The 23,055-nt window shown below is 46.8% G+C and overlaps 6 protein-coding genes across 6 annotated transcripts; 3 read left to right on the top strand and 3 right to left on the bottom strand.

Annotated features, from left to right (window-relative positions):
* The first annotated feature begins 10,120 nt into the window (after nt 1-10,120).
* LOC132265954 (cysteine-rich PDZ-binding protein) lies at nt 10,121-10,681 on the top strand. Its single transcript, XM_059766756.1, has 2 exons — nt 10,121-10,371; nt 10,458-10,681. Exons 1-2 carry the CDS (start codon nt 10,199-10,201, stop codon nt 10,585-10,587), a joined length of 303 nt encoding a protein of 100 aa, XP_059622739.1. The 5' UTR covers nt 10,121-10,198; the 3' UTR covers nt 10,588-10,681.
* A 10-nt stretch (nt 10,682-10,691) lies between these two features.
* On the top strand, nt 10,692-13,991 carry LOC132265945 (alanine--tRNA ligase, cytoplasmic). Its single transcript, XM_059766747.1, has 2 exons — nt 10,692-10,867; nt 11,095-13,991. Exon 2 carries the CDS (start codon nt 11,103-11,105, stop codon nt 13,983-13,985), a length of 2,883 nt encoding a protein of 960 aa, XP_059622730.1. The 5' UTR covers nt 10,692-10,867; nt 11,095-11,102; the 3' UTR covers nt 13,986-13,991.
* A 213-nt stretch (nt 13,992-14,204) lies between these two features.
* On the bottom strand, nt 14,205-15,579 carry LOC132265948 (mitochondrial ribosome-associated GTPase 2). Its single transcript, XM_059766749.1, has 2 exons — nt 15,346-15,579; nt 14,205-15,282 (listed from the first exon to the last, which is right to left on the bottom strand). Exons 1-2 carry the CDS (start codon nt 15,490-15,492, stop codon nt 14,272-14,274), a joined length of 1,158 nt encoding a protein of 385 aa, XP_059622732.1. The 5' UTR covers nt 15,493-15,579; the 3' UTR covers nt 14,205-14,271.
* Nucleotides 15,580-15,628: 49 nt separating this feature from the next.
* On the top strand, nt 15,629-18,840 carry LOC132265944 (probable ATP-dependent RNA helicase DDX46). The gene is made up of 3 exons (XM_059766746.1): nt 15,629-15,759; nt 15,864-17,870; nt 17,940-18,840. Exons 1-3 carry the CDS (start codon nt 15,737-15,739, stop codon nt 18,838-18,840), a joined length of 2,931 nt encoding a protein of 976 aa, XP_059622729.1. The 5' UTR covers nt 15,629-15,736.
* On the bottom strand, nt 18,837-19,757 carry LOC132265951 (group XIIB secretory phospholipase A2-like protein). The gene is made up of 2 exons (XM_059766753.1): nt 19,448-19,757; nt 18,837-19,192 (listed from the first exon to the last, which is right to left on the bottom strand). The coding sequence occupies exons 1-2, from the start codon at nt 19,677-19,679 to the stop codon at nt 18,837-18,839; spliced, it is 588 nt and encodes a 195-aa protein (XP_059622736.1). The 5' UTR covers nt 19,680-19,757.
* LOC132265953 (uncharacterized) lies at nt 19,745-20,445 on the bottom strand. Its single transcript, XM_059766755.1, has 3 exons — nt 20,152-20,445; nt 19,986-20,090; nt 19,745-19,911 (listed from the first exon to the last, which is right to left on the bottom strand). Exons 1-3 carry the CDS (start codon nt 20,287-20,289, stop codon nt 19,816-19,818), a joined length of 339 nt encoding a protein of 112 aa, XP_059622738.1. The 5' UTR covers nt 20,290-20,445; the 3' UTR covers nt 19,745-19,815.
* Nucleotides 20,446-23,055: the final 2,610 nt, after the last annotated feature.

Below are 23,055 nucleotides of genomic sequence, written 5' to 3'. Positions count from 1 at the left end.
TGAGTTTCCGGCGTGCAAATTAACCCCAACGCTTAAAGCTTAAAAATCTGGGATGAGGTTGAAAAAGATACCAAACACAGGGCGGAGCCAATCGATCCCTAATTAATAAAAATTTAAACAATTTTTTCAGCTTCCGCCACTCATGCAAATTAAACACCCCAGGCATCAAATCGCTCCTCGAGCTTTGAGTGTCAATCAGGCATTTTTTTTGCAGATTATCAGCACAATTTTCACTGCATTGCAACCGACGAGAGTTGCGCGGGGTAAAAAGTGTGGAGAAATTTGCTGAAAATAGCGGAAAATTGAAATGCAAGAATGGCCGCCGGAAAGATATAGTGGCATGTATGATGATGTCATGAGTTTTTCTCTGTTTGCAGTTTGGGACTGAAAGTGGGTCGCAAAGCTCGTAAAACGAGAGCTTCTCTGCACCAACGAAAGCTCTTTAGGCGCCTCACCATTTCATTAGTATGATGGTTTTTTCTGTCTCCAATTCTCAGATAGACGTTCATAAGTTAATTTGATGGAATGACATGACCTTTTCGGCTCAGGTAGATAAATCTAGCACAAAGCTTCACATTTCTCCCTTCCCTCAAGCATATGGAATTTCGATCTACTCCTTTTTCGAGGGAAAAACGACAAAAATATATATTCGCTCAGAAGCCGAATCTCAGGATTTAATCACATGAAACTCCTTCATGTTGTTGAGAGAAACCTTATCTTTCTATCATATACCTTCGATCTGTAAACATACTCTGCACTCTCCATCCACAGCAAGAGAGAGAGAGAATGGCAAGAGGGAGGAAATGTATGCTGCCAGAGAGCCAAGAACGGGTGGAAAAAAGAAACATTCCAGAAAAATAAATACACTCATCAAACACAATACACACGACGAAAAGTTAAATCAACTTCGTTACCCGCGTTGTCAGCATCTGGTGACCTCACAATTCTGCTGAGGTGAGCTTTTTTCTCCTCTCGCCCAACCGACCAACCCTCGACAATGAAAATAATGCAGTGAAAAACTGCCCAGCTCAACACACGCTCTCGAATTGTTTGAAGAGCATCCGAGAGAGCCTCTCAAGTGAGTCCTCATTACAATGACATACACGCAAATATGCCACAGTCGAGAGGTGAATTGTTCATTTCCCAGCATTTTCTCACAACACACAACCAAGTGGAAAACATTCTACACACGACAATTTTTCTGCATCACCACAATAGAAACTATGTAGCAAAAGCTTCTCTCCTTGACCCTTTTTTGTCTAATTGGATGCAAACTTTTGTCGCCACAACGGAAAATTTGATGTTTTTCTAGTGTTGAAAATTTGATATATTCCTTCAAATATTACATCATGGTTTTTATTTTGTCACTGACTGGGATGTGCAACTCTTATCTGCAGCTCTTCAAGACATTTTCACAATGAAAACGTTGAAAACAGTCGCAATGTGGCGAATATTAATGTCCCCATTTTGCTGATAAGGAAAAAGTGTGTCATTTGATTTCATGATCTCATGCCAGAACGCCGAGAGCGCTCCTCGACATCCTTCATGCCACACATGACGGCACACTCATGAGGTATATCCTTGGTGGGAATTTAGTCATGATTTACTTCTTACGAGCTTCTCTCCGTTTGGATTTCATCACCACCCACAATCCAATGTGACGTCCTCATGCATGCCAGATGGCAGAATGTGACCAGAACTCTTTTCGACGGAACTCCGACATTCCATAATCTTAACATGAAAAACTGCCATAATCTCCTCGGGACAGCGAAAGGAGGCGTAAATCCACAGAGGAGAGAGCCAAATCAGCCGAGAGAATTGGACGCAGAGGGAGCAAAAAGCGTGACAACACACTGTAACATGACCTGACGCGCGACAGTTGCTGCACTTCCTCGCGACTGCCCAAAATGACGAATGACCGCGCGATAAGAATGACAAGGAGAGCTCTTCTGCGCCCCCAGAAGTGTCCACCAACAAATCACCATGGAGATAGACGTGCACGATCAAAGGAGAGCCCTAATCCACTCTATATACCTCCATTCGAGATGAGTTCCAGCTTACAATTCTATTCTACATTATTTGCGCAGAGGGAAAAATCGCACCTGTACATTAAGTAGTACCCAGCTTAGCATTTTGCCCAGTGAATCTGGCAACAAAGTTAATTACTATTTAGTTTCTGGCACATGTTTAGTGTCATAATTTAGCCGAGGCAGAACCCAAGCGCCATGGTATTAATGTATTAAAGACATTAAATTACACTTAATGCCCAAAGATCTCCTTTTCGGGGATGTTTGCCGAAGCAACATGTATCTCGGGGGCCCAGTGCAAAATTCAATTTATGTCTCCACACCCTCGGCATGAGCTTTAGAGAGACACTGACTTTCGCAATAATAGTTTTGGGGCTTGAAATTTATAGTGTTCGAATGGGGCCATTGTGGCCTGAGAAAGCTTCTTGTGCACGAAGGAAATTGGGTGATGAGAGAGGCACCTTACGCTGGCAGAGTTAAGGGTGGGGTGAATTTAATTAAACTGGATGGGTTTCGCTCTTTTATGTTTCAATTGGTCAAGACGAGCGATGCTGCAATATTTCATTACTGATATGAGCTTCAGTTTAATTAGATGGGAATTGCACTTGATATCTTGCCCTCATGGCATCGCCTTTCATAACTTCAAAACCGTGCGGACGAAAACATTATCACTCACCTCAAGTCATTGAGGCGATGGTTTCACCGTGAATAAGTTGAGAGAGTGAAGAGATTCAAGAGATGAAAGCCAAAGTCTGATTGCGGGGTTCAATCAAGTTGAATGGGTTTCTTCTTTTCATTGATGTATGATTGCAAGAAATCCAATTTGCCTGAATAGGAATGATGAGCTTCAAGTCCTCTCTCAGTCTCTATTTCTCGAGACTTTCGTCAAAATCAACGAAACTTTCACTCACACTCAGCCGGAAATTAATAGAAAATCCCTCCAATGACATATAAATAACCTTCCAGCCCACTGGATTCCTCGAAACGTGCAAAATCACCCAGAAAATCCATCGATCGAGGGAATTCCTCCTGTCACTGTTAGATAAAAATCCCTTGATTTAGATAAGGCGAATAAGGAGAGTGAAATTGTGGCGCCAAAGCAAACAATGGGCCACATCCGCGTGCCATTGTGTGCGCCACGCAGGATGTGTGTGGGTGGCATGAGAGCCACTTACCACGAGCACTCAGGGAGAGTCAAGGAGTCTCATCCGAGCCATGTCGAGAGTTACAACATGGAGACATCACAAAAGCACTCCATATTCCCGCCACTTGTGACAACACAACCACTCCATGGCATTTCCGTTCCGGCGTGCCTTTCATCTTTCGCCAGAGCGCTTATTGTCTACACCAGAATCAGAACACCTCCTGTCGCCCCAAAAGATCCTGTTCCGACAGGTCACACGGTGGCAAGTCACACCCGACCGTCACACGGAGGCAATTTTGCACATAAAATTGAGGTGAATTGCATTGAGCCTTGGCAATGAATAAAATAGCAATGCGACAAAATCAGACTTTTTGGTTAATTTTACAACACTTTCCCAGTAAATTTTCAATCTGCACTCACATCAACTCACACTCAGCGTAAATTTGTCACTTTGTGGCTTTTTTCCAGCCAATTTTCAGGTTTATTGGATTTTAAAAATTGCCGAGGGAGTTTTTCTTCTCCCGCGGCTGAACTTTCCCCCCCAATATTTTTTCAGCTTATGTGAGCGCACACCACATTTCCCATGGGACACAATGGATGACCCAGAAAGCCGCCCTCAGAGCGCGCAGATTATCAAAGAGCGGATGCTTGTGAAATTAGAAGAAATTAATTGACTGAGCATATTGAATTTCTGCCTCTGATCCTTCGCGTCTTTTGTCATTTCATGCGAAATTAATGACGGAAGAATTTCTCCCGTGAATTCCAGGGCACAAATTGAAAAGTGGAGGCAGAGAATTCAATATCGCACCAGTGTTTAGAGGGTGGTTTGGCTGATATATTTTTTGCCACGCACTTTCATTGATGTTATTTCTATTTGTGCAAATTTTCCTGGTATACATATGCAAAGGCAAAATCCGCTCAAGCCCCGCGGGAGGTTTCTTCCCCTCCCCTTCGGCATCGGTGAAAAAGCCACAACTGGAAATATATTATCAAATTGCCGATGACAGTGGGGTTGGGGAGGAAAAATTCAATTTCATTCAAAGTGCGTGCGACTTGATGGTAAAATAAAATCCTCATATATGGGAAAAGGAGTCTCTGCAAGAGCTCATCTGCTCATACTCAGCAATTGCGGTGTGGGAGAGCGGTAGTGTGAATTTTCCCCGGGAAAAAGGGAGATTGGGTGGATGAGACAGAGAGAAAGAGTCGATAGTGATCAACCCTTTATTATGCAAACGAGCTGTGTGAATATTGTGAGGAAGAATTCTCAAATGCTCTCCTTTCAGCGCTCCTCTTCTTCTCACTCATGACACATCAGCCACCTTCAAAGGGGTAGTTTTTCCTAAATAAAAAGAATGGCAAAAAAAGGCAGTGACGAAAAGGAAACACGAGTGAAAACCCAAGGGCGACAGAGTGAGAAATTTCCATAATTTTCCAACTCCCTCCACTCTCGTCCCATGAAGAGTTCGCGCCCTTCTTGTGCACTACCCCACGTTGGCGGGCTTCTACATCACAGCATCGCCTGGCACAATCACACCAGCCGAGAACTTGTTGATTTTCAATAGCCTGGCAAAATGTCTCTGTTGGCAAAATTCACGCAATATTTCCTCATTTTCTCCAGCGTAATACGCGCCCCAGGCGCGCACTTTTACTTCTTTTTCCACGCACTCGCGCGCACCCTTGAGACACCACACGCCAAACGTGCTCCCCAAAGATTTGCCGTCGCGCTGAAGGCCTACAACTCCATTATTTTTAATGCATGACAAGGAAAATTCGCGGTTTAAGGAGTCATTGTGAGGAAGTCAAAAAAAAATCAGCGGTAAAATAGAACAAACACTGAGGAGAAAAACACAAATTCATAATTCTACTGGGCGGGGCGATCGAATGGGCGGATCTTTATACACTGTTTAGTATTCTTTTTCAACCAGTGACGCTCTGCAGCAATATTACTTCTCGGCAAATGAACTAATGTACATGTGCTACATGATGTTAGCAAAGTCACAGTCATTTTTGTTAAGCAAGACAACAAAGTTTAGCGAAGAGAAGTGTTATGGCAGCTGAATAAATAAATTATAACACTAAATGAACAATAATGGCGGTAAATGTTGACGATTTAAATACAAAATGGTATCGCGTGAGACACGTTTTAATATCCCCATGATAACCAGACGAGCATTACCACTCATTTCACAGCCAGTTTATTGCCGTGCCACAACACTTGGGATGCAAATGATATGCTAAAGAAATTCCAGGCAGAGCTTTCAACTCCAAAACTCACCTACACATTTTTCCGTGCGACAAATTTGTCCAGGATTATTAATTAGTACTCTAAACAGTTGTGGCTAGGATTTAGCGAAAACTGTTCACACGAGCGATTATGCGAAATATTTAATGGCAAACGTATTCATTCAATATTTACAATCTCGTGATGAATAAATTTCTATATGTGAATTAATGCTTTTATATTTGACGTAGAATTGGATATAATTAAACGTAATATTTAATGAAATTAATCTTCATTTGCTGGTCAGTCAATTTGGCCACTGATTTTCAACCTTTCACTCGAACATCACGAGCAATATTAGTTCAAAAATATATTAAATTGATTGTGACAAATATTTGGACAGCGTGGTTTATAAATATTGTAATAATTTGTTTGACTTATTAAATTAAATATAGGTACATAAAGTGACATAAAATTTCTATAATGTTCTATTTTTTGCCATGATTAAACGAATTTGAGGTTTTAATTTTATCAGCTCAGTTATTTTAAATGGTATTTAATGTGTTTTTCAAACTCAATTCACTGTCAATGTGCAGCAAATTAATTGCAAAGTTGCGGTGTGATGCTAAAATCAAAGTATGCTGGCTGCGGTCAGCGCCATCTGTCCATGTGCTCACTATATATACATTTAATTAAAACAATAACCATCGATACAAAGCCGTTTGCTGTTGAATTTAATGACAAAATCTCCCACTTTGAGCGACAAGACATAGCAGAAGAGAGCACAAAATGCCATATTGTGGATATACCTTTGCATTTACGACGTCAAAATCAATACCCAACTCGAGTATGGTGTGGGTGTGAGAAATCAAATCCTTCGAGTCGACAAAACAAATCCATTTCATGTGACTCCCCGGCAAAATCCCATCCCTTCTGATCCGTTATCTCAGTTTCAATGAGACGATATGATACCTGCAACATCCATTTGAGGCGGGTGATATAAATTGCGATTTGTCCGTGTCTCTTTGGGTTGTTATTTTCCCACCCCTCACTCCGGACACAGCGAAAACACCCATATATTGGATCTTTTATTGCCGCTCCCACAGCGAAAGGGTCCTTTTGACCATTAGGCCAGCGAAATTGTTCTCCACGACGTCCGCTTCGTCCAATTTAAACCGACACGCTGATACACCTTTTCTCCGTAAACATCATTATTCGCCTCCGGGAGCAAGACGGCAGGAAAGGGATCCAAAGTCCGCGTGTCAACACACCCAAAACGCCACCGAAGGGGAAAATCCCGCAGGTGACATTCAAATCCAATTACCGGAGACGTGCAAAAATCCCAAGTGACCAAGAGTGAGAGCGAGAACAGGTGAAAGAGAGAGAGAGAGAGAGAGAGAGAGAGAGGGAGAAGTTGGGCCAAGACGATAAAGTTCAGCTTGCATTACTTGCATAAGGAGCAACACTAAATTCACGGGTAATTTAATTAAAAGTTTATTTACTAATCTTACCTTATCAATTCACCCACACGAGAGAATCTCCTTCAGAAACCCATTCAATATGTGGGACATTCTTGCATCACCGCACACTTTGGTGTGCCGCTTCAGGACGTTAAGGCAAGCAAAAGGCTTGTCATTCTCAAAACCACTTCACTGTGTTTACTGTTCGGTGAAGTTTTGAACTTCTGATCACATTTCCGATCTACTATATGTACATATATAGGAATAATTAAAATAGTGCCAAAGGAGAAAGTAAAAATTGATAAATCATTTCTCTCAGAGAACACAAATTTTAGCAAAATTGAGCCTGACAATCAAAGCAAAAATGGATAATTTAACAAATAAGATCAATTGTTTGTCAGCTATTTAGGTAGAAAATACCAAAGATAAGACATTAAACACTATTTTAGAGGAAAAATAAAACTGGCATGGACTAATTAGTTCACAAATTGTGGATATGAGCTATTTTTTCCCTAAAAATTTTGTTAAAATCTTATTGACATTAATTGTCGATAACTTTAATGCCATTGGAATATGACGCTTAGAGTTTGAATGACAGAATTTTCTAGACTCAACTTTAGATCTGCATAGGGTTAAATTTCACTTCATTCTAGCGTAAAAACCAATGAAAAATCACTCTTCTGTCGCAATCAATGAATTTTTTCCGCTGATTGGACGAAATGCGAAAAATGTGTCTGTAATTCTGCAGAGTGGAAAATCTATTTAATCCCTTGGGGCGTTAGAAAATTGTTTTCGACATTTAATTTTTCCGCATTCTGCCTACACTATCAACTGTCCACTGTGGCAAGCGGAGTCATTCATTTCGCCCCTCCGGATAGACTCGATTGGATTGAATTCTGGCGTTGGAGCCCCAGTAAAAAGCCTCTGCCCCGCCAGTCACGTGGTTGGCCAGGCAATTTGTACATGTCATCATCAGGGAAATTTCACCTTCGCACTTGTCACCAATCTTGGGCGATTTATCACACCTGCAAGGATGACGAGGGAAGGATATGGGATTCGGCGGATGAATTTGTCTTGCTTAAGTTTAATTACGACACCCCCAGGCCTTTCGCCTAACATTCCTTCCTCTCATACGCCATTGTCTTGATCACCTGCGGGGCTGACGCTTGATAAGAGTTTGAATGATTTGATGGGCGGAAGAGCATTTCATCTGCCAATTCCCCACCGACGCGTCGTCTTAACCCTTCGAGAACACCATCATCAGAGAGAGCTTCAGCGATTATCCTCTCATCATTGCGAGAGCCTGTGTGCCACAATTAATTCCTTGGGCGCGCACGTGGAGCGACGCCTTGACGAGGGTTGTTCCACCATCACTCACAAATTGCGATCGTTGCCACTAATTCCAGGCCCACCAATGTATAAACGCCATCCCACAGGAGCCGAGCACTATTTGCATAGGCTTCGGGAGGAGCGGAGGTGATTTGATTGCCATTGCTGATACTGGGAGAATTCCTCCCAACACCCAAGCGTGCTCGCCTATCTGCCAACTACTCTCGGCATCACTGCCGCCAAGGAGAGGCTCCCAAAATAGGCCGGGTCGGCGCACAGCGTGCACAACCTCCGTGGCAATGCCAAATCACCCTCACGTCGCTCAGACACTCCACTCCGGCGCGTCTGCACGATGTGCACTCATTGAATTTCCCTCGATGAAATGATATGATTTCATGATGAGAATTTCCACATAAAATTGCAAATTTCCCGGCTGTAGGGCGGCTGATTGTGAAGGGAGTGGCCCATAAAATGGCATAAATTCCATTCTGGGCGAGATTCCACTGCTGCGATATTGAATAATATTTTCTTTTTTCACGTGGAAAAATTTGTCACTCCCACAGTGGATTTTGCCTGTAACATTTTACGACAAACCATCAATTCACGGCGTGAGTGAAAAAGCTCCGTCAATATTCATTTGAGATTCATTGGAAATTACAGAAGCGATAAATTGTGCGATTTACAGTGCGTGCTCGAAGTTTCTTGTACGCCAAATTCCTCTTTTTTTCCACCCTCGCCCCATTGCATTGTATGAAACAATCACGCTGTGATTTATCGGCATGAATTCGACCAGAATGAAAAAGAAATGAACGCGCAAAACGTGCTATGACATTGCGGGAAATTTCGGGAAATTCGACAAACATACCAACAAAGTGAATCATCAAAATCATAATTATCAGTTTGGTGAATTGACGTGGAAAAATAGTGGAAACGCTTGCCTTTCTCCTGTCAATTCTGCACTCAATTGTTGTAGGATTTTTATCAAAGAGCTGTCTGGGGTTGAAAAAGGGGCTGAAATCCTCTGAACAGAATGTCGAGCGCAATTTATGTGACAAAAATATCAGCAAGTGGTTGAGAAAGAATGTCTCAATTCTAGTACAGGTTGATTGACCTCATGAACTTTATTCTGTGTGGCAAAATACAAGAAAATTCTCAGAAATCATAATGATTCTGCAAGTCAAGAGACTCTCAAGAGAATCATTTGACCTCAACTTTGGCACAAGGCGAACTATTTGCAAAATGATAATCGCATTCAATTGCATTCCAACTTTGTGAATTTCCATGAATTGTAGTGGAGAAAATGCTACGAAAATGTGGCACCAGTTGCAGCGAAATTTGATTTGCAGACTATGAGATTTTATCGAATTTCCTGAGGAAGTTTAGCATTTAATTGGAAATCACATTTCTCGTTTCAGCAAAGTTGCACCTCTCAATTGATATTGTGTACACCGCAAAGTGGGAAAATTGTCCTGAATAATCCCTGAATATATTCAAGTCAATCTACAACACAGCGAATGAAAGTCACGTCAAAAACTCACACCATCGATCAATTTGACGAATCCCAAAAATCCCACTCGGATGCCTCAAAATCGTGACTGGGTGAATGTCAGGAGCTTAGCTTTTATAGTTTTTACCCATCTTCTGTGTGCACTGTTTGGCAATCCGCTTTGCCTGCTCTGCGACATATCAATATCCTCCGCCCGACCATTTTCCATTCAATACACACAGAATTCTGGCCCCAAAAGAGGAGGATTTATGTGCGGATTTTCTCGCATTCACTCCGCTCATGATTATGCCTCTCCATGAAGATGTACACAATATTGGAAATAATGGTCTCTGCACGAAAATGGAGGAAAATTCTGTGTGTGCAATTTTCATTGTCGTTACATTTCAAACTGTGAGGTTATGTGCAAGGCGCGAAGGGTGTGAAGTTAACTGAAAGACAATTTGGGACATTTCTGTACTTCAAGGGTTTTGTTTTGATTCCACTGTTTCGTGCATTTCTGCAGTTTTAGCGATGGTTTGTGAGAAATGTGAGAAGAAACTCGACAAAATAGTGACACCGGACACATGGAAATCGGGAGCGAGAAACACAGTTGAGTCTGGCGGACGGAAAATCAATGAAAACAAAGCTCTCGTGACAGCAAAACAGAGATTCAATCCCATTGGCAAAACCTTCCCACCTTGCAGGTATTTATCGAATTTACTGCATTAATCAATGAATACAGAGTAGAATGAGAGTGTCTAAATCGCACTTGATCTGGGCTTCTTTGCAGAATCTGCCGACAGAAGGTTCATCAGGCAGGAAGTCACTATTGCCAGTCCTGCGCCTACAAGAAGGGCATCTGCTCGATGTGCGGCAAAAAGATGATCGATGTGAAGAATTATAGACAAAGTGCGGCTTAGAGGTGTGAGAAAATCGAGAAAATGTTACTTTTTTCCCCTGTTTCTGTATGTGAATAAAAAATGTAAACATTAGTCCCAATTGTGGGACACTTTCCGGAAAACTATGTGTGACATCACACTGTCTCTTTCCCACTGCCAGAGCGCACTTCGTCAGAGGAGTTTGCAGGCGTATTTCATCATAAAATCCGAGTGAAATCAGTAAATTTCCACCGCGTGGAGTGAGAGAAAAGTTCTGAGAGTACCAGTGATTGTGTGTCATAAGGAAAATCTGTAGGAAAAGGTGAGAAAACTGAAGAAAGTGCCATTCTTCGGCGGCTTCTCATGGCAACGTGTCAATGTTTCGTGTTTGCTCAGCAAATTGCTCTGCATTGAGGTGAAAGGTGTCTCAAAGTAGATTACACGAGTCAGAGAATGCCTGTCTGTGGAATTGCCATAGCGCCCCAGGCGGATAAACGTATGTGTTCACAACCATTCACTCTAACCTCAATTGGTGTGTCCTCTTTGCAGTCCCCGGAATGGATTCCACGCTCACAGCCAAGCAGATACGGCGCAAGTTCCTGGACTTCTTCGCCGAGAAGGAGCACATCTACGTCCACTCTTCATCGACAATTCCCCTGGACGATCCGACGCTGCTGTTCGCCAATGCCGGAATGAATCAATTCAAGCCCATCTTTCTGGGCACCGCGAATCCCAAGAGCGACATGGCGATCTGGAAGCGCGTGGCCAACACGCAGAAGTGCATCCGTGCTGGCGGAAAGCACAACGACCTGGACGACGTGGGCAAGGATGTGTATCACCACACGTTCTTCGAGATGCTGGGAAATTGGTCGTTTGGCGATTACTTTAAGCGCGAAATCTGCACCTGGGCCTGGGAATTCCTCACTGAGCGCCTCTGTCTGCCCAAGGAGCGCCTCTATGTGACGTACTTCGGCGGTGACGCCGCCGCTGGACTCGAGCCCGACCTGGAATGCCGTGAAATCTGGCTGCAGCTCGGCGTGCGAGAGGCTCACATCCTTCCGGGCAGCATGAAGGACAACTTCTGGGAGATGGGCGAGACTGGACCCTGCGGACCGTGTTCTGAACTGCATTTCGATCGCATCGGCGACCGAAGTGTGCCCGAATTGGTCAACATGGACGATCCGGACGTCCTGGAGATCTGGAATCTCGTCTTCATCCAGTTCAATCGCGAGGCTGATGGGAAACTCAAGTTGCTGCCCAAGAAGCACATTGACTGCGGAATGGGATTCGAGCGCCTGGTGTCTGTTATCCAAGGGAAGCGATCGAATTACGACACGGACATCTTTGTGCCCATCTTCGAGGCCATCCAGGCCGCCACGGGCGCTCCGAAGTACCAGGGGAGGGTTGGCGCTGAGGACAACGACGGCGTGGACATGGCTTATCGCGTCCTGGCTGATCACGCTCGCACAATCACCATCGCCCTGTCGGACGGTGGGTGTCCGGACAACACGGGCAGAGGCTATGTTCTGCGGAGAATCTTGAGGCGCGCCGTGAGATTTGCCACGGAGAAGCTGAACGCCAAGCCGGGAATGTTTGCCGGTCTGGTGAGCACTGTGGTGGAACTGTTGGGCGACACATTCCCAGAAATTGCCAACAATCCCCAGAGAATTGTCGATATCATCAATGAGGAGGAGCAGCAGTTCCTCAAGACGCTGGTCAGGGGCAGAAATCTCCTCAATCGCACCATCGCAAAGCTGGGCGACGCTAAGATTGTGCCCGGAGACGTGGCTTGGCGACTGTACGACACCTTCGGCTTCCCTGTGGATCTCACGCATCTCATGGCCGAGGAGAAGGGTCTGGCCATCGACATGGAAGCCTATGAGGTTGCCAAGGAGCGCGCTCATGTGCTGTCTCAGGGCAAGGAGGCTGCCAAGGAGCACATCATCTCGCTGGATGTGCACGCCTTGTCTGAACTGGAGGCCAAAGGTGTGGCCACGACTGATGACTCCTTCAAATACCGCTACGAGCGCAATCCAGACAATGAGAACGAGTACATCTTCCATCCCAGTCCACCGGCGAAGATTGTCGCCCTGCGCGTAGGTTCTGAGTTTGTAGAGGAAGTCACTGCCGGCCAAACAGCTGGAGTTCTGCTGGACAAGACCTACTTCTATGCCGAGTCCGGAGGACAAATCTACGACCATGGCGTGCTGACGAAGGGCGAAGAAGGTGAATTCCTCGTGGAGAAGGTCTTCAATCACGGCGGATTCATTCTGCACATCGGCAAAGTGGAGGGAAGCCTGAGAGTGGGTGACACTGTTCAGCTGCAGATCGACGAAGTGCGGCGTCGCCTGACGATGAACAACCACTCAGCCACTCACGCTCTCAATCACGCCCTCATTCGCGTCCTGGGCGGCGCCGTGAACCAGAAGGGCTCGCTTGTGGTGCCCGAGAAACTCCGCTTTGACTTCAATCTGGATTCTGGACTCACTATTGAGCACGTTCAGGCCATCGAGGAGATTGTCAACGATTACTCACGGCGAAACGTCCGCATCTACGCCAAGGAGGCGAGTCTGGCCCTCGCCAAGACCATCCAGGGCCTGAGATCCGTCTTCGATGAGGTCTATCCCGATCCCGTGCGAGTGATCGCCTTCGAGGTGCCCGTGGATGAGCTGGAGAAGAATCCCAAGGGCGAGGCAGGACTGAAGACGTCCGTGGAGTTCTGCGGCGGCACTCATTTGCACTGGGCAGGACACATTGGGCACTTTGTCGTGGTGAGCGAAGAGTCCATCGCCCGTGGCATCCGCAGAATTGTCGCCCTCACCGGTCCAGAGGCGGACAATGCCCTGACGCGCGCCCGACTCTTCACTGAACGCGCCGAGGAGCTGAAGAAGCTTGTGGACGCTGGCACAAACCTCTCCGGCGCACTCAAGCGAATCGCCCAACTGCAGGAGAATGTGGCCCAATCCGTCATACCGTACGTGCGGAAGCACGAGCTGAGGAATGCCCTGAACAGCCTCACGAAAGCTGTGATTGAGAAGCGGAAGCGCCTGCAGAAGGAAACCGTGACAAAAGTGCTGGAAGATCTCAGCGGCATCAATGAGACGCTGCCCAACGACGCCAAGTTCCTCGTCATGCAGCTGGACGTGGGCGAGCATGAGATCTCCATTCCCAAGGACATCCTGGGCAAGGAGCAACCGCGCCTGGCCGCCCTGCCGCGCCTCTATCTCACCGTCGAGTCGGAGAGTGGCAAAGTCAATGCAATGGCCGTCGTTCCCGACAAGGCATGCCCACTGAAGGCCAACGAGTGGGTCACGCACGTCACGAGTGGCTTCGGCGGACGCGGCGGAGGCACTCCAGAGCGCGCTCAAGGGATCTTCCTGGCCAAGGTGCAGGACATCATCCAAACTGCTGAGGATTTCGCCACGAAGAAGCTCAATTAAAGCATTCGCAGCATCAATAAAAGAGAGATTCACGCGAGATTCTGAGGAAATCAGGCTGTTTTGATAATTTTGCAGCATCCGCACGTGTAGAAAATAGTGTCATATTTATAAAATTCACCATTTGTATTGAGATTTCTGGATTTGGTGCACTGGCAAATTGAATAAACGCAAGCAAAAGCTAGATTTTCCAGTGTCTTTGGACTGTAAAATATATTTCATATCAAAGAATTCCTTCTATTCAGTCTGTCCAGCAAATCAATGTCAATCAAGGTGTAAATAGGGAATATTATTCACCAGAAGCCTGATTTTCTGCCTCCTCCTGAGCCGCGTCGTAGATTTCCCGGATCTTGGAGAGAAGCGTGTTGAGATTCGTGCCATTCTTGGCGCTGATCTCCAGAATTGGCACCTTCACGCGCTGCCGCAGCAGCTTCAGGTTCTCCTCACTCTCTGGCAGGTCAATCTTGTTGGCCACGATGATCTGCGTGCGCTTCAGCAGGTCCGGATTGAACTGACTCAGCTCAAACTGCAGCTGCTCGAAATGCTGCCAAGGCTCCACAACGGACACGTCCAGGATGAATAGCAGTGTATTGCAGCGCTCCACGTGCTTCAGGAATTGAATGCCCAGGCCTCGGTTGCGATGGGAGCCAGGAATGAGTCCGGGCAGGTCGGCAATTGCGATCTGGACGTAATCGTCATAGTGCACAATTCCCAGGTGAGGTTTCAGCGTCGTGAAGGGATAGGGAGCAACCTTGGGCCGCGCCCTCGTGATGGCACGCAGAAGGGTGCTCTTTCCGGCATTCGGCATGCCCAGTAAGCCGATGTGAGCGATGCTCTGCACTTCCACCTGATACGAAATGTTTTCCCCTTCGGCGCCATATTGGCAGACTTTTGGCGCCTGAATTGTGTCGGATATGAAGAAGTGATTCCCTTTCCCACCAGCACCACCTCTCGCTCCGATGAACATCAGTCCTTCGCGCCCCAGATCACCCACAATCTGTCCGGACAAGTCCCGGAAAATCGTCCCCAGCGGCACAGGAACAATAGTGTGCTTGGCACACTCTCCATGACAATCCTTGTTGCGCCCATTCTCGCCACTCTCTCCAGTCACGACACTGCCCACGTTCTGCAGATCCCTCACTCCGATCGACGCTTGGAAGATCACATGGCCCCCGTTTCCTCCATCGCCCCCATCCGGGCCCGCCTTGTCATTCGCCCAGAGTTGCAAAAAAGAAATACAGCCATCTCCACCTTTGCCGCCAATCGCTCTCACCCTCTTCGCGTCGACAAAGTATTGCACCTGAAAGAGGAAAGCATTCCGGTGAGAGAGGGTCCTAAGAAGGACGAAAAACCGCCTTTTTACCTCCTTTGTACTCGATTTTGCCTTCCGGCTTCGCAAAGCCGCTGGACGCTTGTCGGAAAGATGTGATTTCTGAGTGATTTCAACACTGATTACTGTGGATCTCTTCAAGAGACTCCTCGACGAGAGTCTGGAGATTAATTTCAGCATGTCAGGGATGAAAATTCACGAAAATACAAGGAAAATCAGAGAAAATGCGCAACTGTTAAACATTGAATATTGAGGTTATGTCACGCTCGCGTTCGTCAACCATTCGGCTCATCTTCGGAATCCGGACGCTCTGAAAGGAAAATTCGGAACGTCGGTGTTGTCACAAACCAATTAAATACCGATCTATACGTATTTTTCGCATAAATACCTGTGCAACTCTCGCATATCTAATATTCACACAAAAATGGCCAGAGGAAACACAAGCGGGTGAGTGTAATAATGCTTTATGCACTTTTTCGCGATATTCTCGTGGAAAATTGTGAAAAAACAATACTTGAGGTTATGTTACAATATTTGGGGCTCTTTTGCAGACGCGACAGACGGGGAAGCGGCTCTCCGGAGCGAAAGCGCGCCCGGCGCTCCAAGTCACGGGACAAGGAGAGGAGGTCCAAGAAGGAGAGGCGAGACACGGAGAGGAGCAGAGATCGTAGCCGGGAGAGGAAGCACGGCAGCAGCTCGTCGAAGAGCAGCAAAGGCGTTTATGCGTACGCGAAGGAGCGCGAGGCGGCAATGAAGCTGGCCAAGGAGCGCAACAGAGAGCGCGAGGCGAAGGAGGCGCAGGAGGTGAAGGAGGAGACCTTCGATATGGGCGCAATTGACAAGGAGGAGGAGCAGCGCCGGCTGGAGTTGGAGATGACGAAGAGGCGCGAGCGGATTGAGCGATGGCGCGCGGAACGGAAGAGGAAGGAGTTGGAGGTGAACAAGAAGGACAAGGTGAGCGTTCTGGCGAACATCACGCTGCCGTCGGCGAAGAAGTGGAGTCTGGAGGATGATTCTGAGGACGAAGCGGAGGAGGCGCCGAAAGATGGCGTGCCCGAGGAGGAGGAGATCGATCCGCTGGACGCCTTCATGATGGAAGTGAACGAGGAGGTGAGGAAGGTGAACAAGATCTCGCAGCCGATGAAGAAGTCCGGGAGTGGCGTGGTGATAATGACGGGCGTGGCGAAGAAGTCTGAGGTGAGCACGAAGAAGAAGGGCGAACTGATCGAGCAGAACCAGGACGGACTCGAGTACTCGTCCGAGGAGGAAGTGGAGGACATCAAGGACACAGCGGCGAATCTGGTGAACAAACACAAGAAGGAATTGGCCAAGATTGATCACACGGGCGTCAATTATGCGCCCTTCCGCAAGAACTTCTACGTGGAAGTGCCAGAGCTGGCGAAGATGAGTGGCGAGGAGGTGGACAAGTACCGGTCGGACTTGGAGGGCATCCAAGTGAAGGGCAAAGGGTGTCCGAAGCCCATCAAGACCTGGGCGCACTGCGGAGTGTCCAAGAAGGAGCTGGACGTGCTGAAGAGGCTGTCATTTGAGAAGCCCACGCCCATTCAGTGCCAGGCGATTCCGGCCATAATGTCGGGCCGAGATTTGATTGGCATCGCCAAGACGGGCAGTGGGAAGACACTGGCCTTCATCCTGCCCATGTTCCGCCACATTCTCGACCAGCCGCCGCTGGAGGACGGCGACGGGCCCATCGCCATCATCATGACGCCTACGCGCGAGTTGTGCATGCAGATCGGCAAGGACATTCGCAAGTTCTCCAAGCCAATCAATCTGCGGGCTGTTTGTGTGTACGGCGGCACGGGAATCTCCGAGCAGATCGCCGAACTGAAGCGTGGCGCTGAGATCATCGTGTGCACGCCGGGCAGGATGATTGACATGCTGGCCGCGAATTCTGGACGCGTGACAAATCTCAAGCGCGTGACGTACATCGTCCTGGATGAGGCGGACAGGATGTTTGACATGGGATTTGAGCCACAAGTGATGCGCATCATCGACAACATTCGGCCAGATCGGCAAACTGTGATGTTCAGTGCCACATTTCCGCGCCAAATGGAGGCGCTGGCCAGGCGGATCCTCAAGAAGCCCATCGAAGTGCAGGTGGGCGGACGCTCTGTCGTGTGCAAGGATGTGGAGCAGCACGTGGCGGTGCTGGAGGACGAGGCGAAGTTCTTCAAGTTGCTGGAATTGCTGGGTCACTACCAGGAGCACGGCAGCATCATTGTGTTCGTGGACAAGCAGGAGAACGCGGACATCCTGCTGAGGGATCTCATGAAGGCTAGCTATCCGTGCATGAGTCTCCACGGTGGCATCGATCAGTTCGACAGGGATTCCACAATTGTGGACTTCAAGTCTGGCAGAGTGAAGCTCTTGATCGCCACTTCGGTGGCTGCTCGTGGGCTGGATGTGAAGCAGCTGATTCTGGTCATCAACTACGACTGTCCCAATCACTATGAGGACTATGTGCATCGGTGCGGCAGGACGGGAAGGGCGGGCAACAAGGGATTCGCCTGGACGTTCATCACGGACGATCAGGGAAGGTGAGAGTTTCGCTAAGCATAAATTTATAACTTCCAATCGATTTTACATCACTTCGTCTTCTTTATCAGGTACGCGGGAGACATAATCAGGGCGCTGGAGTTGTCAGGAGCATCCGTGCCGGAGGATCTGCAGAGTTTGTGGACGAAGTACAAGACTGGCCAGGAAGCGGAGGGCAAGCGAGTGCACACGGGCGGCGGATTCAGCGGAAAAGGCTACAAGTTTGACGAGCAGGAAGCGAACGCGGTGAAGGAGAGCAAGAAGTTCCAGAAAGCGGCGCTCGGGCTGCAGGACTCAGACGAGGAGGACGATTTGGATCAGGACATTGACCAGCAGATCGAGAGCATGTTCGCGGCGAAGCGAAATGTGAAGGAGGTGGAAGTGCCCATGGCCACGGCGCACCTGCCGCAGACGTCGTCGACGGATAAGCTGGAGTTGGCCAAGCGTCTGGCGTCGCGCATCAACATCGCGCGGAATCTGGGGATGGAGGCGAAGGGCGCCACGCAGCAGGCGGCTGAGGCGATTCTCAAAGGTGCGGCAGCGCAGCCGATCATCACGGCGAAGACGGTGGCGGAGCAGCTGGCGGCGAAGCTGAACAACAAGCTCAACTACCAGCCGAAGGAGGAGGAGGAGCCCTCGGCGGCCGACAGCGAGGCGACGTTCAAGAAGTACGAGGAGGAGCTGGAGATCAACGACTTCCCGCAGCAGGCGCGCTGGAAGGTGACGTCCAAGGAGGCGCTGGCGCAGATCTCTGAGTACTCCGAGGCGGGATTGACGGTGAGGGGCACGTACGTGGCGCCCGGGAAGAATCCGCCCGAGGGCGAGCGGAAGCTGTATCTGGCCATTGAGAGCTGCAACGAGTTGGCGGTGCAGAAGGCCAAGAGGGAGATCACGCGGCTGATCAAGGAGGAGCTCCTGAAGCTCTCCACGGCGCACCATGTGTTCAATAAGGGGCGCTACAAGGTGGTCTAGAGCTCGCGGCGCCGCTTTCCCGAGCAGTAGCAGCTGCGCGTCTGGGCGTCCAGGAAGGCTTTGCAGCCCAGCGTGAGGGTGCCGGTGAAGAGCATCTTGGCGGCCGCCTTGCAGCCCTTGGCCGGCAGTTCGCCCAGCGCCTCGTACTGGTCGCAGTGCCGGTAGAGGCACTTCTTGAAGTCGGCATCGCACAGCTCCTTGTCCGTGTTGCAGGTGTCGTAGCAGAGATCGTGGGCGTCGCAGCACTTCTCCATCTCGGCCGCCGGCAAGTACTGCTTGTCCACCTTCAGCCCGAGCGCCCCGCAGCCGTTGGACGAGGGCGTGTGGTACCAATTCTGCTTCGGAGTCTCGCCTGTAAACACATTAAAGTTTTTCACATTAAACTTCCAATTCCTGCGGTTGTAGAGCCCAAAAAGTTGCTTCTATTTGTGGACTTATCGGAGTGATAAGGCGAGTGAATGATGTTATTTTGACTGCACAAGCCGTGATAAGAAGTGTTTTCGATAATTTGCCTAATTAACCACTTTGCCACACCGTTTCTAACGGTGTGAAAGGACTCACAACCTCACATTCCTCCCGGAGGCACTTGAGACACTTTGGCACTCACCTCCTGGACACTTGAAGATGCAATCCGCCTCCACAGCGGCGTCAAACACCTCCTGGACAGTCTTGAATTTCTGCGCCAGCGGCCCGATGTTCCGGAAGACGTCGCCCAGGACCGATTCGGCGGCCATGAGGGAGTCCCTGAGCGAGGAAATGATGTGGGAACCGTAGCCAGAGTAGGCGTACGCCAGGAAAGTGACTCCGTAGATGGCGACCTTCCAGTAGGGGATCTGCATCCTGGACACCACAATGACTAATAATGCGATGAAGTGCAGAGGAAAAGTGGAAATGACACTGTGAATCAGCTGACGTGTTTATTTATATCCGCGGAAAAGAGACAGAGAGTATTTCGGGGAAATTCGCGAGGATGAATCACGCTAGCATTTGCTGAAGACTTCCGTTGCTTGCCATCTTCTTCACGTCCGTTCCGCCGCCGATGAACTGTCCGTTCACGAACACTCTGGGCACCTGAGGGGGGCCAACAGGATGAAGTATTAGAGCATTTCTCCAGGGGAGGGGAGTGCAAATGGGCGTCAACTCACCGTTCGGGCACCTGTTATCTCGCCCAGCACATCCTGAATCTCTGCGCCATCATCCCTGGTCTCCAATTCGATGGATGTGAAGTCCTGCGCGAGCTTCCGGAATTGCTGGAACGAGGCGTCTCACTGTCAAATATCTGGGAAGGCAGGAAAATGCCGGAAAACTTACCTCCTTGGCCATCTGGCAGTACGGGCAGTACGTCTTGGAGAAGATCACCACCTTGTCGCTGGCGATGGTGTCTCGAACGAACTGTGCCACAGGTCCACTCATGTCTACAGGTGCTCTGCTACTGAAAAGATTCCCCATTTGTAAAATCTCTGCGCAGCTCAACAACAAGAAAAGTGAGGTTACGTTCTGGAAAGGCGAGATAAAAAATCGCGGAAAACCACAAATCACTACTGGAAGTGGCTTTTTTGTCGATAAAATATCACTTACAGTTGTTCAGATGAGGTCTCACTGAAGACTGTCCACAAAATAGGCATTTTTGGGCCACGGAAGAGATAATTTTCTCATACGGAAATTTCAAAATGGAACTAGAGCAAGTGTTTCGCAGAGGTCGCTGCAATTGAGGCGCAAAGAATCGAATGCAACGGAAAATGCATCGGATTCTGTGCCAAGGAGGAAATATATCAAACAAAATAGTTCAATGTTTGCAAAAAGTCATGTAATTAAGTTTGCTGTTTTTTATTTTAAGTCAGCAACTGAAAAATATGTGAATACATTAATCGCCATTGAGCAGGTCCAGATCAAGATTATCCAAAAAAAACAAAATTGAAACTTCGTTCAGATAAATGTCAATGGCATTGACATCCATTGCTGTAAGAAAATGAATTGCATAGTAAAATCCATTATATTTAACGCGTGGATTTTCTTACCAGTAGCATAAAACGTTACATCTGCTCTTCCGTCCGTGTAAATAGACTGATCCCCTAAAAAATATATTGAAAGATATATTCAAAAAGCATTCTAACTCTTCCGCAAAGCTAAATTTGGCAAAATCTTACAATGAGCATTGATTCCAGCTGTAAGAAAAAAAAGGATCAAGAAACAATTATAATTACGTCATTCGAATTTAGCATACCAAGTTTGAAATTTCCTGATTTCTCAAAACCTTCACCATTTACGGTAATACTCTCTAAGCAGAAAAAAAGATTGCACTTAACATTTGAAGTTCCTTTTCCATAACAATTATCGGCTTTGTACAAACCTGAATAAATTGGTCCACCATTCCCAAACCCGCCAATTTTTATGGCAAAAACTAAAAAGAAAATAGAACTCATGTTTCCTAAAAAAAATGCGAGGGAAACAAGGGAATTTACCATCTCCTGGATTCAGTGCCACTGAGGAATCTAAGAAAAAACCGAGATTGAAATCTTAAACACTGTCTTCAAATATGAGAAGAACAACTCACCGAATCCGAGAAGAATCACAAGATAGAAAAGCGCAGGAAAAACTGCCGCAGAAGTTATTTTCGTGTTCATTTTCACCACTAAAATGCGTTCAGAATTCTGCCTGTGAGACTTTAAATAAGACGCGGTTTTCGTCCATGTTTCCGCCAAAACTTATCAGGACATTTAGTTTCTTGTGCTTTTCCTCTTTTCGCGTGTCTTTATTGCCCTTTGTTGCTGAAAATTGCATAGATTGACAAATTTTACTTCATCAACAAGTCTCTAAAATTCCACGCTCGATTTACATTCGCTTCCGGTGATAAAATGCATCCGCTAAATCTAAATAGCAATGAATACCTGGCTTTGCCGTCGATGCAACAATACGTTTAACATTATGATTATGATTAATATTATTTACGAACGTGCGGAGTTTATCTTCTGCGAGGCCTGAAACTCTCGTTCGTATTTCATCCGTATTTTACACTAGCGCTGCCGGGTGACCGCCAATACAAGCTATGAAAACCAAATTGATAGCTTTTTCGAACCTGAATAGAAAATCCGCAATGTTGCAACGACTCATTTGATGTCTTTCGCAGTATTTGAGGAAAACTCCAAGAGTAATTTCTCACCATCGAGGGAATATACTTTATTATTCACAATAAGTTATTTATAAACGTACATAGTTTGTGGTATTTTCTTCTGCGCCACCCTTTTGCCACTGCGTCTCTTCTGCACTTTCCCAAATGTCGCTCTGGCTCACCACAAAAATACTGCCTCTCTTTCTCCTCCACCTTTAAGTTTATTGTATAATTTTGGCATGAGTGTTTTCCTTTTCCTGGGATTCTACTTCTTCTTCTTCTCCTCCTCCTCCTCTTCTCCACACTTGAGTGCGCGTCTCGCCAAACAGAAACGGCGGCAAAAGGCAAGACAAAGAGTTTGGCGAAGCAAATGACAATAAAAATCAGTGAGAATATCAACAAGGTGTATCACAAAAGGGAAAACAAATGACAAATTATATATACTAACGCGACTAGACGCGCTGAAACAAGTCTTTTATACACAAATACATAAGTATCTTCAGGTTACTATTATCCTTATTATTGTTTCCTCGCCTTTCTCTCCGTTTTTATTCTTTCTTTCCTTCTTAAGCATTGTTAGTGACTTTTTTTCTCTGTGATCTCATTTCTCACACTAAAAACTACAATTCTACCAAAGTTCTTTCCTCCTTTCTTTCTTTTCACTTTCCTTTTTATATAACCTTTTCTTACACACGGGAACACATTTAGAACAATTATACACTTTTTCCCAGTGACTTTTGCACATCTTTTTTTATTCTTTTAGCAATCTTGCGACACGGCGAAAAGCAATAAACTCAAATAGATATATTTCTATATAAGATAGACTTTCTAAATATTCTCCATCTAAAAAGTGTTGGTGGGTGAAATTTATACTCTTAGTTTGATATTTCGAGTTATTATTGTTCTACATTTTCGTCAATGTTAAGAAAGGGATTTTTTCTTTCCTCCACAAGAACTGTACAAAAAATGCCAGAAAAATTCTCTCAAGAGAATCAACCAAATATTTTACGTTCTTCTGGGAAGCAATTCTTTTTTCCTCCAAATAATAATCAGTGTAATCTTCAGCCCCAAAAATCCCCCAAATTGCTAGTGAACATTTTTTTTCA

The sequence above is a fragment of the Phlebotomus argentipes genome, unplaced genomic scaffold (genome assembly GCF_947086385.1).
Source record: "Phlebotomus argentipes unplaced genomic scaffold, Phlebotomus argentipes genome assembly contig_5, whole genome shotgun sequence".
NCBI lineage: Eukaryota > Metazoa > Arthropoda > Insecta > Diptera > Psychodidae > Phlebotomus > Phlebotomus argentipes.
This window is presented reverse-complemented; position numbering and strand designations above follow the sequence as displayed.